We start from the raw sequence: 14,496 nt of genomic DNA on the forward strand, positions 1-14,496 counted from the left end.
ATCCCCCAGACGAGTCTGTAAACAGCAGGAACAACATAACGACACACTGTCAAATCTGTGAGGGAAACTAAAAGTATCCGGAGAGACCGGGTGACTAAAGCTAAGGCTACATGGCTAACTGTTAGAGTTAGATATCTGAAGGATTGTAGTTAAAAACGGGCTGTCATAAACCACTCTGTGCTACAGATATTCACCGATTAAGTATTCATAGCGTCAACGTTTGTAATTAAAGGAGAAATTCACAAACTATACAGCCGTAGTCTTCGCGTACGTACCCGAACAGCGCGCTCTCCCTGCGGGCATCCGTAGAGTAGTGATGCGCACGCGCTTTGCGAGGCGTGGGTAGCATGTGGCTAATAAGCAGCTGACTGCACATGTTTCTTCATCCGTACACATGACAGTGACGTTCTGTTGAAATATAACATGGCAAAGACACAAGTAAGGATGGTTTCATTACTCTCATATTAACTACAGCCTGAGGTGTTTTAAGCAGATAGTGTGAGCTAACCATTTGTGTTGTTTATTTTAGCTGCTAACTAACAAGCTAACGTTAGCTTGTTAGTTAGCAGCTTAGCTATACAGCATGGAATTCCAATGTGAAATCAATTCATTTACTGGGAATAACATTATTGTGACAACTCTATTTTCAGTTTAAGAATTACACGTTGATTAGTGACTTTTTGAGATACACCACCTTAGTAAAAACACCTACAGAATATGCTTTGTGTTATTAAACATGTTTGCAAAGTGTTCAGAATCTCGGAGCAAATGGCAATGCCTTCCAGATTTGAATAAATGGTCGTGAATGATTGATCAGTTTACACTACAGAGCTGTTAGTGGTCCTGACCTGCCATTTTAGCTTGGACAGAGGAAGCTAGGCAGAAATTTGTTCTAATAGTCTCAGACTCGAGCAGTGAATTAGCACAGGTATCCTTCATATGCACCCAGAATCAAGGCAAGATAGCCTCAGGGCCTAGCAAACACATGGGTACCTGTACGTTTTTCACTTTTTTACATCACACCAACCAAATTCAATGTGTTTTACATCAGGAGTATATGTGACAGACCAGCAAAAAGCAGTGCATAATGGTCCATGCTTTTCAAAATTGTTGTAGTAATGAAAACCTAAAGAATAAGGGTTGCTTTTGCATTTAGCCTGATATCAGGAAAATACTTAATGGTGATATGATTGCTGAAACTTGGAGCTACATGTAGAATTTTGCAGGCTGGATCCCAACTGATCAGAGTTTCTCTTCCTCATATTTGATATGTCCCCCTGCAAACTGCTAACAAGACTTTTTATATAATTCTCTCTAATTCTTCTTTGTGTGAATGATGATTTTCTTGTCACTCTAACCAAAAGGCCAGATTTGTGCAGATCAAATAATTGCCCTGTGAACAGATTCTCCCACCTGAGCTGTGGATCTCTGAAGCTCCTCCAGAGTAACCATGGGCCACTTGGCTGTTTCTCTGATTAGTACTCTTCTTGTTTTTGCTGTCAGTTTATGTGGATGGTCTGGCTTTTTGTAGGTTTACAGTTGTACCCTATATTTATCAGAAGTAGTTAATGAAAAATGTAGTAGTAGTAGTGTCCAGGCCTGTCAGGATACCACAGTTTACTGGATGATACATTTTTCTAAAAATTATTGCGATAAGCTGTGATTTGTCATTTGGAGACCTTTTTCAACTAATATGATAACGGAATAATAATGCAAGTATATTCTCTTACATCCCGGCTCAGTGGCTGCTGTCATTTGACTCAAAACAAAAAAAACTCGCACTTTCTAGAAGTCATGCTCGGCTTTCACACCAATTCCATCTTCTTTTCAAAGTGTTTCTCTGGCGCTCCCTCACGAGGCTCTCATGCAAAACTTTGAGTTTATTGTGCGATTAATTGAGTTATTGCTTATCGTGACATCGTTATAGTATTCAGATGCAGCGGTCAGGTTGGGTTATGCATTATGGTTACATTGAATATATTGAATTTCAACATTAAGGGATTTATTTATTTATTTACTTTCGGTGAGCAAATTTACCACTTTTATCTGTTAGACATCAACTTGAACTTTTACAAAAACCTGTTTTGACTCACAGGCAGCTTTGTGGACCCATACTTTTTCTTCTTTTTTTTTAAGAATACAAGACACATTAAAAGCCAGCACAGCAACACAAAAGAAGATGACACGTCTAGTAAAAGTAAGTTATTTTATTGTAAGGATTTCACATAAAGTATACACGTGTCTTTTCAGCTGAATAACAATGAAAATGTCCTTGTATCAGATGGGCGGCCAGAAGAGAACACAGAAGTGGAGACGGGACACAAGGAGAGAGGAGGTGAGCGAGATACTGTGATTCACAACATTGGTAGAGAACTGGAGAACCGTGTTACTCATCCAGCTTGCAAATGATGCTCAAATGTCAAACTTCATACAAAACCAAGAAAAATATTTTTAATAAAAGAGAGAAACATGGCATAGGATTCTTTTTTAAAGGTGACCCATAATAGAAAATTTACGTTAGCCTCAGTTCCACCGACTCGGGAGAGGTTTTGAGTGAACTCTGATTTTCAGTGATTGGCTGTGGGGCGAGGAGAAATGAGAAGGTTTTTCTCTGAGGAATTCCAGCAAACCTGAAGAGCGACACATTAAACCGAAATATGATTTTACTATTTAGAAACCATGAACCACACTGCAAGGAAAAAAAAAGAAAAAGGACACACCAGCTTTCTATAGGCAGACGAGCTATAGATTTATCAAGGCTTTCTCTCATTTTACACTAAAAGCTGTTAAGTTTTGTCTCTGAAGTTTCCATCCATCCACCTCATGTGGTACAAGGCAGCAGCTGCCTAACAGGCTCAGAGTATCACTCAGAGACTCACTTTTTTCTGGGCTAGGTGCTAAGGTGTCAGGGTCAGACCCCAGAAAGGGCTGAAAGTAAAAGGAAGTCAAGCATGGTCCTCAGTAAGTATTTTAAACAAGGATGTGTGTGTGGTCACTGTTCGTAACCACACCCACTGATCTCACAGGTTTTATTTGTTTTTAGATCTGGATAATTATGTTTCTCTGAGTTAGAAGCAAATGTAATGCAGTTTCAGAGGTTAACCACAATGAAATAGTTGTAAATGATTCCTTGAGAAGGGTTGAAATCCTGATCGGAGCTCTCCATTCTTTTCCTCTCTCCTCAGTCAGGAGCTGCTGCGGTTCATTAAATATTCTTTAGACGTTTCCACATCGTGGAATGGCAGTATGTGGCTTTCAAGCCGCAACCACTACGAAACAATCTGCGAATGATGCTATTTTGGTCTGGTTTCAGTGTTTTTAATGGCATTCTGGACTCTGCTGTTGCAGTGAGGGGGGGATCTATGTTCCTCCAATCACAGAAGGAAGAGTTGCTCAGTGGTCAGGGGGTGTTATTTATGTAAACAGAACCGTTTCATCGTTAAAGTGGAAATGCACTCAAGAACCAGCCTAGGTAAGGGATCAGAAACCTTTAGACTCCTAAGAGCTATAGTTCCTTCAATTATGCAGGACCAATCCTGCCATGATTAAGATTAAATTCAGAGATGTATAAATGGCTTAATTATTTACCCAAATAATTGTTCAACAAATACCTTAATGTACCAGTAATTGCAACAAAATAAAATATTTATTCAATAACCAATCAAAATATCAAACATAAATGCCATTATTAACTAAAATAGCTAACCTTCAATAGGTAGCCTAAAATAGCAGAGTCTACACCGAAGAGTGTTGCTGTCAGCAGAACGTAGTGTAGACGGTGGATTCAGTGATTAACTTGAGACCGATTCCTGTGGCGCATGGTTTGTGTTCTTCCCAGATACATTTTATTCATTAGGCTGACAACTGTGCTGTTTTTGTATCAACAGCGGTGTCATTTGAGAAAACAAGTCTGCTTTAAAGGTGTTGGTTACTGGCTGGGACCATGTCTGAAAAAGCTAACCGCCTTTCTGTCTTGCAGTAAACAGGAAACGAAAAGCAGACCCTGCCTCTGATCCTTCCCTATCCAAGAAAACCAAACCCAGCAATGATGGTATGAACTCAGTCTATGGCAGACAACCTAAATGGTGCTCCTTTTGGGAAACAATGCTTCACACAGTTTTCTCTACATGTTCCACTGCAGGGTTTTGCCTTTTTGTTGGAAACCTGAACGTCACCAAAACATCTGAGGAAATCAAACATTCCCTGATGAAGTATTTCACGATGCAAAATCTGCTGTTTCAGGACATCCGATTGGTAAAGTCCAGGTGGGTGTGTTTACATGTTGTGTTTCTGTGGTTGTTTTTACACTGCTGAGACATGAAATGATTAAAAAAAACAACTTTTTATTCTTGTAGGAAACATGCGTTTGTAGATATGGCCTCAGACATGGACCTGACCAAAGCTCTGGGATTGAATGGGGAGGAAATCCTTAATAAGCCGATAAAGGTTGCTAAAGCAAAAGTTAAAAGCAACAACGAAGGGAAAGTGAAAGCTTCACCTTTGGACAAGAAAGGTAAAATTGTATTCAATGACTCACAGTAGTGCATGATATTAGACAAATATGGCATCTATCCAGATCTCAGCGGTGTGATGGTCCTGCTAGATGTGTCTTGGTCCAGGGAAGCCCATAGTCTGAAAGTACGGTAATACCAGTCCTCCTCCGTATAGCTTCATGGGCAGAGACCCCTGGCTGCAGCCAGTAGGAATGTTTGCTCTACGTCCGCTGAGTTTCCTAGTTATTGGTTAGCTCCGTCCTTGCTACAGTGTCAAAGCAAACATGATGAATAAAGGAGGGTTTGGACGCTATGTAACAATAGGGTGTTTTCACTGACGTCACTGGCCAACTTCCGGTCCGCCATATTGGGTGGCACACTTCCTTATCTCTAGTTGTCTTACACGTATTATCGTATCGCGAATGGATAAGTACGCCAGCACGCTAGAGCGACCAGATAAGGACGTATATCTGAGGAAATGTTCCGTGATCGACCATATGGACCCCTATGCCCTCCACGGTGCCTTGTTTAGCCGTAATCCAGATGATTGGCCAAATGTAGAGCACGGCGACATAGTGCATTACCTGGTGTTCAGTGAAAACCCTCTGCACACTCTTGAGGAAAGGAGAGCTTACAAGGATCTAGAGGCTCACAACCAGTTCACATCTGGTTATGTACATCAAGGAAATCGCCATCATACGTGGACGGGTGAGTTTTAATAAGATGGTAAAAATGTAAACAATCCGACGCAAATGTGTTGCACCGCCCGCCTGCGGCGGGCGGTGCGCTAAGGCGCTTGGCTGCAAGGCCGATCGACGCCGCTCGCGGCTTTAATTATTTAAGCAGAACAATGACCAGTGCAAAATTAAGTTGTATTTACCGTATTGGCGCCGGTAGGAGCTGCAGATCATAAAGCCAGCAAACAGTGGGAACACAGCAACTCCTTCAAAGGTAAGCTGCGTTCAGACGGGCTCTGGCCCATGCTAGTTTAGTAGCTGCTAACCGTCAGCGCTAACAACCACTCGCGCATGTAATGTACTTTTAACTTGCTGCTATGTGTTTCAAACGTTTAGAACACACTCTCATTGACATCGGGATACTGTGGAAAGTTATGTTCGGTCTTACAGCCGCGATCCAAGCGAGCCGACGATCTCTTTATCTCTGTAACTCGTTCAAAGGTAAGCTGCGCTCAGACGGGCTCTGGCTCATGCTAACCGTTAGTGCTAACAACCACTCGCGCATGTAATGTACTTTTAACTTGCTGCTATGTGTTTCAAACGTTTAGAACACACTCTCATTGACATCGGGATACTGTGGAAAGTTATGTTCGGTCGACTTACAGCCGCGATCCAAGTGAGCCGACGATCTCTTTGTTATCTCTGTAACTCGTTCAAAGGTAAGCTGTGCTCAGACGGGCTCTGGCTCATGCTAACCGTTAGCGCTAACAACCACTCGCGCATGTAATGTACTTTTAACTTGCTGCTATTTGTTTCAAACGTTTAGAACACACTCTCATTGACATCGGGATACTGTGGAAAGTTATGTTCGGTCGACTTACAACCGCGATCCAAGCAGCCGACTCTTTGTTATCGCTAACAGTTGTTCTCCGTGGTTGCGCCTCCAGGCAGGAAAGCGGTGGAAAATTAATCTGTTTCTATGTTTTTCCCATGGCGATCATGTGTTGCGCTGTTACAGCCCACAATACAGCAACGGTTTACCATGGTTGAAATCAAGTTAAGGTGAAATTAATCAAATTAAAACACGGCTGAGAGAGGGAGTACAGTATGCGGTAGTAATAGGCAGTAGAGGCGGCGGAGGCAGTCAACACGACAGCCGCGGAAAGTAATAAGTCATAACGCCCAAGCCCTATTATTAATATATTCTTCTTATATGTTTTAAATACTTAACAGTTAATTACCTGTGACAAAGTGAGCACCGCAGACTCTGGCGTATTCCAGCTTAACACCGTCCAAATCGGACCTGGATATCCGTGTCAGCCATAGGTGACGGCGTTGTTCAGACAGCTGTTTTTTTTTTTCACACTGATTCACTATTACGGCTGGTAGGCGATAGAAAGCGTTGATCTCCACCTCCACGGGCCGTGCAACCAACCATTAAACACGTTTTCCCCATTGTTCACTTCCAATACTGCCTAAGGCGTCATACAATGCAGGTCAACGGTGCGAAACGACTGCCACCCAATATGGCGGACGCGCTGAGTAGTCACGTGAGCGTGACGTCAGCTGAAAACCCCCTATTTCTTGTGGACCAAAGCAACACAGGCACCATGTATGATGAGCAGCTGTAGAGATGAAACCCACAGGCTGCTGCTGATCGGACTGTAAAGTCCCCATGAGATCTTTAAAGCTGCTAAATCCACTCTGAAGTTAGACATGTCAGCTACCCGCTGTGTTTTCTCTGAATATGTTTCTAAATCAGATGTTTAAGTTATTAGCGCTGCTCCTGCATGTGTTATTGTGCAGATTTTTTTCAGCTGGCCCAATCAATTTTGCTTCATCCAATCTATTTATTTGTGTAGATAATGTTATATCTGAATTGATGAAATTTAAACTAGAAAAATTCACAAATCACTCAAACATAAATATTTTGCATGTTGAATGGAAATGTTACAGTCTCTGTTATTACATTTTAAATAAGGGGGGAGAAACACTTTGTTGTTACTGTCAGTCAGAACAGAGACTTTTTTTTTTTTTTTTTTTTTTTTTTACAGTTTAGTTAATACAATAATATTATTCTAAAAATACATTTAATCATTAAAGATATAGTGAATGATTTTTCTGCAAACGTAGCTAAGAAACGCCCAAGTCCCTTTTTGGGCTCCTCAGGGAGCCGCTCCCTGAGGAGCGGCTCCTCCGCTCCTCAGGGGGATCATGTGAAAGAATCTCCAAAATCCTCTCTGGTCTTATTTCTGCCTTCTGAGGCCTTCCTCTTCTACTCATAAACTTGACAGTTTGCTTCTTGTGACTCTCAGCCATGTTCAAAGTATACGGTGAGAGCAGCGGAGCTACAATGAACGGCTAACACCGAAGCTAACCGCTAAGTTAACCGGATACATAAATACTAGAAGTGCGCAGCCAGCAAGAGGAAACTAGGAAGGAACGAGCACGTAGGTGATACTGTGAAGCCTGATAAGAAATAAAATGAAAGCCAGATTTATTCACAGACTTTGACTTTTTAACTTTAATAGTCTGAAACATTGATTTATAGCCACTCTTATTTGTTCTGTCTCCTACTCCTGTTTCTTGTTTTTGCACTTTGAAGCTCTTCCCTGGTTTCAAGATTATCAGGTGTGTTCATGTGAAAGATCGGCCATTTAATGTTCTGTCTTCCCCAGTGAAAGACGGCAGATGTTTGTTTCTGAAGAACGTCCCGTACAACGCAACGGAAGAAGACATCCGAAAAGTTTTCCGCAGAGCCATCTCAGTTCGCTTTCCTGGTGGAGCTAAAAGTCCAACCCAAGGGTGAGCGTTTGGACTACAAAACGTTTTTATTGTCTCTGCTATATATTGGATGAGAAAAGCATTTTTCGCAGATTTTATCCATTAAAATGTTTTATTATTTAACAGCATTGCCTTTGTAGAGTTTAAAAATAAAGCCGTCGCCAAGGAAATGCTTAAGAAAAAACAAAAAGCTCAGATTAAAGGCCGGGATTTGATTGTGGATTGTGTACGACAAAGAGATGTTGCCAAAGCCACAGGGGAGAGTAAAAACACCAGGGGTAAGTCCACGGCAGTACTGCCATTTTGTCATTTACCTGAACTTTTACTCATGATTAAAGTGACTTTCTTTATTCCAACAGCTGCAGCTCCTTTAACTAACATCTTATTTGTAAATCATCTGCCTGAAAACGTGAAAGAGAAACATCTGAAGAATGTCTTCAGAAAAGCTGTTCATATCAGAATACCACCAATGAAGGAGAAACCGAATCGGTGAGTACATTCACTCGTTTCTTTTCTGACTCGCTCTAGAAAAAAAAAAACAGGAGCTTTTATTAAACAATTGTGGATTCTCTGCAGATTTGCATTTGTTGAGTTTGCAACAGTGGCTGATGCTAAAAAAGCACTGCAGTCGTCCAAGACCATAAAGATTTGCAACAAAGCAGCCAAAGTCGAAATGTGTCGCAACACTTTGCAGCAGGAGGACACTGAAGGTATTTTGGGATTTATTCTTTGCATTCAGATGAATGTGTTTCGGGACTGGATCTCATGAAACATGTTCTGTAGAACCACGTAAGTAAAAGCCTGCTTTCTGGTCTAGGCCAGCTGAAAACCCTGTTTGTGGTGGGCCTTGCTGAGAAGACGACTGCAGAAACCCTTCAGAGTGCTTTTGGCGGGGCCATAAGTGCAAGGGTTGCAGTGCATAAGAACACAGGAGCGTCAAAAAGGTTGGTTTCTCGTGGTTTTATCAGTGGATTGTGCTAACTCCCTATGAACATTCATGTTTTTTTCCTCATCATGCTGTTTTTCACTATTATATTATTTTTCCTTCAGGTTTGGTTTTGTGGAATTTGACAGCGAGGAAAAGTGCAAAGCTGCCAAAGACGACATGGAGTACTGTGAGATAGATGGCAGCAAAGTTACTGTAACCTATGCAGTATCCAAGGTTGAAGGTTCAGCTGGACCTCCCAGTGGGCCGCCATCGGGCCAACAAAGTGGGAAAAACAAAGGTATATGGGACTTTACTACTGAAAACCCAACAAAAACTAATTTCCAGTAGATGAAGTTCTGCTTGACCATGAAACGCTTCATTATTTTTGATAGTCCATTATCAGGATTCCCTGTTGCTCTCAGGCCACTCAGAGTGTAACCACAGTGTGAGGTACAGATGATGGCATACCCTACATGAGCACATGCCACGGTCAATGAAAGCCCTGCTACAGAGATACACTAATTAGGCTAAATATTACGACCAGTAACAGGTGGAATAAATCTTGAAAAAAAGAATGACGAGAAGTTTGGGAATACCATCATTTATTCCTGATTCCTTTATCACAACCAATAAATATCAGAATTTCTGAAAACTAGTATAGTTTATTTAATCTGTGATGGTGTGATATGAATTTTCTTTTGTATTGAAGATTTCAGATCCCCATTTGGTCAGATGCCAATTAAAAAATAACAGTGTTTCCCCTGCCGTCTACTGGCCGCAAAGGCGCCAGTGGAGTCTGCTCTGATTGGGGAACATGGGGCGTGCATTAAAGCCATAAACGCTTAAATGACCAAGAGTTATCCCCGACTATATCTGTATCGCATGTGTTGGGAGTGCCGGATCCACTGGGATGAATGCGTGCTTTTCTGCTTTAACACAACAGAAAAAAACTTTGTTTATTTCACATGATACCTCCTGTTATTTCAATATACTGACAATGTTTGCCTAATACAAATATGAAAATGATTGCGTCTGTTTAAACTCGATTATTACAAACATTAAAGCCTAGTCCACAGGTTGCAGGGTTTAAAAAAAAAAAACTTCCCTACACCGTTAAAAAAAAAAACATGCACAGGGGAGCTTTTTTAGAAAAGTTTTTGTCCATACCAACATGCAGAAATAATATGTCACTGAGCATTTTATAAATAAGCCATACGCATTGGGGGAAGTGTACCGCAAAACTAAAACGTATGTCAGCCAATCAGAATCCTTCAAAACAACCACCACTTCCTGTTAGGAATTAATCATGGCACCCGGAGGTTCGATCTTGTAAAAGAATGTATACAAAAAGTGTCTGAAGCAATGGAAAAATCAGCACCTCTCTGATGAAATTTTTTAACTCCATCGTATGGCCAGGCGTATAAACAACGGTCGCACATGTGATGCAGCAATATTCCTCGCAGACCGTGAGGACATTAATATCCGTCTTTTCATGTACACACGCAGGCTCAAAACCGGAGCGTTTATAAATCCGGAGTATTTAGGATAACTCGTTTTAAGGGGTGTATACCACCGTTTGTGTGGCTAAAAGGCATAAGCGCATAAAAATGTCGTTTTTCTTAGATATCCCGCTACGTGTGGACTAGGCCGAAAGCTCAATGCAGGACTTTGTCAACAACTAAACGGCTCTATGATCATTTTCAGATGTCCTACAAAAATACAGTTTGCTTTGAATGTCGCTAATCACCAAAAGTCTGTCTGCTGCAAAAAAAATCCACCTTCCCGAGTCCATCTATGAAAACAGGTGACTGCTTTATTATTACATTAATGGAAAGCTAAGTGGAAGGAAACTCTTTGCAATCGCCCAAAAAAGCAGTACTATGTTAATGTCCCCCTGCAACGGAAACCACTTTTGACAATAATGAGTCTTAAGCTCACCTCTGTTGTTTCATGATGTGTGAAGGCAAAGCACGTTTATTTATATAGACGATTCAAAGTCCTGTGAGGAAGAAACTAAGATAAAACTGAGCTAGTACAATAGAATAAAATGGTGAGGTAAAAATTAAGATAAAAACACAGAATGGTGCAAAGACACTTCAAAAACATTTTGATTATTAACAGTGTATATAGTAGTACTACAGTATTTAATGATATAATCATATTAATACTACTGCATACTGTTAATATGATTATACTAATGCAGAATAACAACCATGGAGTGTGATGAGATGGATCACCGGCTTCCAGAGGAGAGGTGGGGGTGCAGCTGACGGGAATGAATGACATGCCAACGGGTTGCAGTTGAACTTATTGAACAACATGTTCAACCTGTTGGCATGTCATTCATTCCTGTCAGCTGCACCCCCACCTCTCCTCTGGAAGCTGGTGACACTCCATACGTCTATGGTGTTGTTATTCTCCAGTCTGCTCCAGTTTTCTCCTGTAGTTGTCCTTGGTCTCCCTGATGCTGCACTTAAACTCCCTTTGCACCTGTTTGAGTCCTCTGATCTAAAGGTGCTCTTTTTCTCGTTGAGAAGGGCCTTCAGGTCACTGGTTACCCATGGTTTGACGTTTGGGTAGCTGCGGACGTTTTTAGTGGGAATGATGTTGTCAACGCAGAACCCAGTGTACTCGGAGCCAATCAGGCGATGGCCCATACAGAGCATCCCAATCTGTAGCTCATTTGACAAACTGGCTGAAAGTGTAGATGAGACACAAATACGGTCGAAGTCACCTATGATGATGATGATGATGATGGCCCAGGGTGTTTAGTTAGTAATCCTGCAGTCACTCTATGAATGATGTCACACGCTGCCTCTGCGTTCCCAGACGGAGGGAAAATGACAATAATCGCTATTAAAAACACCAAAAACAACAGGCTCCCACTTGGACAGCGCCATTTTGAGTTTGAGAATCTCTCTAAACATCTACAATACTCAAGGTGTTTTAGCGGTATGCTCTGGTCAGTATCTATTTAAAGTGGTCCAATGAAAGAAACAGTTGTGAACTGGTGACAGGATCATAGAAGACTCCATTCATGCACCGCCTACTGGTCATAGTGATTGGTCTGTAGCAATATAAAGATAGGTTCATTTTGTCATGTTCCTCATTACAGCTAACAGTAAAGCCCCATGTTACATGCATGCTCAGTATGAGGGATTGCTGCAAAGGCATCGACAATGCAGACGGATGTCCCTGTGGCTCTACGCTCTGTCAGGAGGAGTGAATGCTGCTTGTTAAGACTTGATTCAATCTGCTGGGTTAGATAGGAAACATTTTGACCAATCTGTCTGGATGATGTGACTGAATTCAACTTTGTGAAGTACCTTTAGATTATGTGCTGTGAATTAGTGCTATATAAATAAAACTGAATTGAATTACAGGTAACAGCAGCATTTTGCTTACTAAAAATAAACATCACAACTAAGAACAGATAGTTTACAGGAGATCGCTACATGTTTGGATTTTATGAGAGAAAAGCAATGTTCAGAAGAGGAGTGGCAAAATGCAGCAGTATAACCGATCATTAGAGATGCTCCAGTATGAAAGTATGGGACAATATTAATATTGGTATTTGCCGATGATAATAAATTAATTGAACCTATTAGTTTCGGTCAAATACGTAAAACTGAGCCGATATTAATAACTGATTATTTCTGTTTTGTTCTTATCAGTGCATTCCTAGTTCTTAAAGTAGCTATTTCCAGTGTCATCAAGAGAAATGCAAAGTGCATAAAATGTAATTTTGTGTCTTTTTTTTTTTTTTTTTAGGTAAAAAACGTGGAACTGGTACATCCCAGCCTGTGTCTGAAATAGTTCAAGTCAAAGATTAACTTCTGCTGGAAGGTTTTTCTCTTGATGTTCCCTTATTAGTTTGAGATCTTCTCCCTGTTGCTTTTTGTAGAACTGTAACATATTTCTGAACAGATCTTTTAATGTAAAATGGTGTTCTGGATTGTAAAGTGTTCACTGTCCAAATATGAAAGATTGCCAATAAAAACATATTCAAATGAGAACTTTTCTGCTATTAATAAAGATGTATTTAATACAAACCAGCTTCTTTTGTTGTTTTTGTAAAACCTTAATAAAGTCGATATGGTTATAAATGTGAATGTCCCTCTGAAGACAAGTGTTTCATGGTGACGGACTAACATGTAGCTGAAACCTAAAGAAGGCCTCACATCTTTTTGACATTGAAGTAAATTAATAAATCATTTTCTAATACTTATCATAACCTCCAGAATATTCAATAACACCGGCATTAGAAAATGACCAGGATTCCTCTCTAGCTTTTGTACATGTGACATTAACAGGACTCTCCTAACCTGAGATATTCCAACTAACAAACCTCACATTAGTGGTAGAATGTTCTAAAGGGATTTAATACACATGTTAAATCCAAGAAGATTGAGATATTGTTTATAAGCTCCATGTACCCAGTGAAGAACAAGTGGATGCCTGTGTGTGATAAGAACCAACGTAGAATACAAACGTGTCACAACAAGTGGAGCTGAACTAAAAATCAGCGTGAATGTTGCTTTTCCCAGTAAATAACTCAGCCTGACTTAGCTTTCTGTTCTATTAGCTGTTCCCAACCTACGTCTCACTGAAGAAATGTATGTTTAGATTAAACAGGTTGGTTGGAGGAATGAAGACAGAACGGCTAATGTTATGAAGGCTAATTATTTTAAGTTAAAATATGAACTCTGAGCATGTATGTACAGTTAAAATCAGATGCATACATACAGTGCTGTGAAAAAGTAGTTGCCCTACAGATTTCTGCAGTTTTTGCTTTTATTTTTTGATTATATTTTTGGTCACAATTAAAGGTTTAAGATCATGAAATGTTTATATCAGATAAAGAGAGCCTATATGAATACAAAATCGTTCCTGCACAGGTGACTGAAAACTCTTCTGCAGGACTCTGGTGGAGAGCAAAATCCATGATGCCATCAATTATTGTAAGTCATCCAGGTCTTGAGGAAGCGAAGCAGCCCCCCCCCCCCCCCAACCCTCACACTACCACCAGTATGTTTGACCATCAGTGTGATGATCTGTTTCTGAATGCTGTGTTCGATTTAGATCCAAAAGTCTTGGATCATCATGATGTCTTTTAGGTAAATGTCAGACAGAACTGTATAATATGTCGTTTTTGGTCAGCAGTGGTTTTGGCTTTGGGGCTCTCCCATAGATGTAATTTTTACCCTGTCTGACTAGTTATTGAATGATTAACTGACCTTAACTGAGGCAAGTGAGGCCTGCAGAGTTTTGCACGTTGTCCTGGATTGCTTTTTCACCTCCTTGTTGAGTCTTCAACGTTCTAGGAGTAATTTCTGGTCCATCACTGCTGCATGTTTCCAGTTGTCTCTCGCCGTGGTGTACTGGCGTCCAAAAGTTTTGTAACCTTTCCAGACAGAAAGGTGTCAAATACTTTTCTTTTTCATTGGTTTTTATTTTATTTAGACGAGGTGTTGCTCTATAATAACTTTCAGCCATCAGAGAGGTTCCATTTATATTATTTAGTATATCTGCAGATTAGGTAATAATCAGGCGTGAGATTAGCTTCTGAAATTAAGATAAACTTTCTAACTATTTAGATTAATCACAAATAATT

General features: G+C 40.5%; 2 protein-coding genes across 4 annotated transcripts in view; one reads left to right on the forward strand and one right to left on the reverse strand.

Moving 5' to 3' along the window:
• gk5 (glycerol kinase 5) overlaps nt 1-315 on the reverse strand; it is a 22,095-nt gene extending 21,780 nt beyond the window's left edge. For both annotated transcript variants that reach the window (XM_012860972.3, XM_036137901.1), the window contains exon 1: nt 276-315. The gene's annotated coding sequence lies outside the window, so the exon portion shown is untranslated. The remainder of the gene's footprint in view (nt 1-275) is intronic.
• Nucleotides 299-12,898, forward strand: LOC105925239 (nucleolin). Of its 2 annotated transcripts, none has more exons than XM_012860973.3 (13): nt 299-438; nt 2,137-2,197; nt 2,282-2,344; nt 3,980-4,051; nt 4,142-4,265; nt 4,356-4,513; nt 7,849-7,975; nt 8,081-8,232; nt 8,314-8,443; nt 8,531-8,664; nt 8,772-8,898; nt 9,005-9,180; nt 12,654-12,898. In XM_012860973.3, the coding sequence occupies exons 1-13, from the start codon at nt 424-426 to the stop codon at nt 12,713-12,715; spliced, it is 1,401 nt and encodes a 466-aa protein (XP_012716427.2). In that variant the 5' UTR covers nt 299-423; the 3' UTR covers nt 12,716-12,898. The 2 variants fall into 2 exon arrangements, with proteins under 2 accessions (XP_012716427.2, XP_012716429.2); XM_012860975.3 differs by having other exon boundaries at nt 300-438; nt 2,282-2,335.
• The last annotated feature ends 1,598 nt before the right edge of the window (nt 12,899-14,496 follow it).

Source organism: Fundulus heteroclitus, chromosome 6 (genome assembly GCF_011125445.2).
Source record: "Fundulus heteroclitus isolate FHET01 chromosome 6, MU-UCD_Fhet_4.1, whole genome shotgun sequence".
NCBI lineage: Eukaryota > Metazoa > Chordata > Actinopteri > Cyprinodontiformes > Fundulidae > Fundulus > Fundulus heteroclitus.

What these genes read in the sequence shown, in the direction of transcription:
- LOC105925239 (XM_012860973.3), top strand. An exon ending in AGATGACACGTCTAGTAAAA is followed by an intron (nt 2,198 to 2,281) that starts GTAAGTTATTTT and finishes TCCTTGTATCAG; the next exon opens with ATGGGCGGCCAGAAGAGAAC. An exon ending in GGAGAGAGGAGGTGAGCGAG is followed by an intron (nt 2,345 to 3,979) that starts ATACTGTGATTC and finishes TCTGTCTTGCAG; the next exon opens with TAAACAGGAAACGAAAAGCA.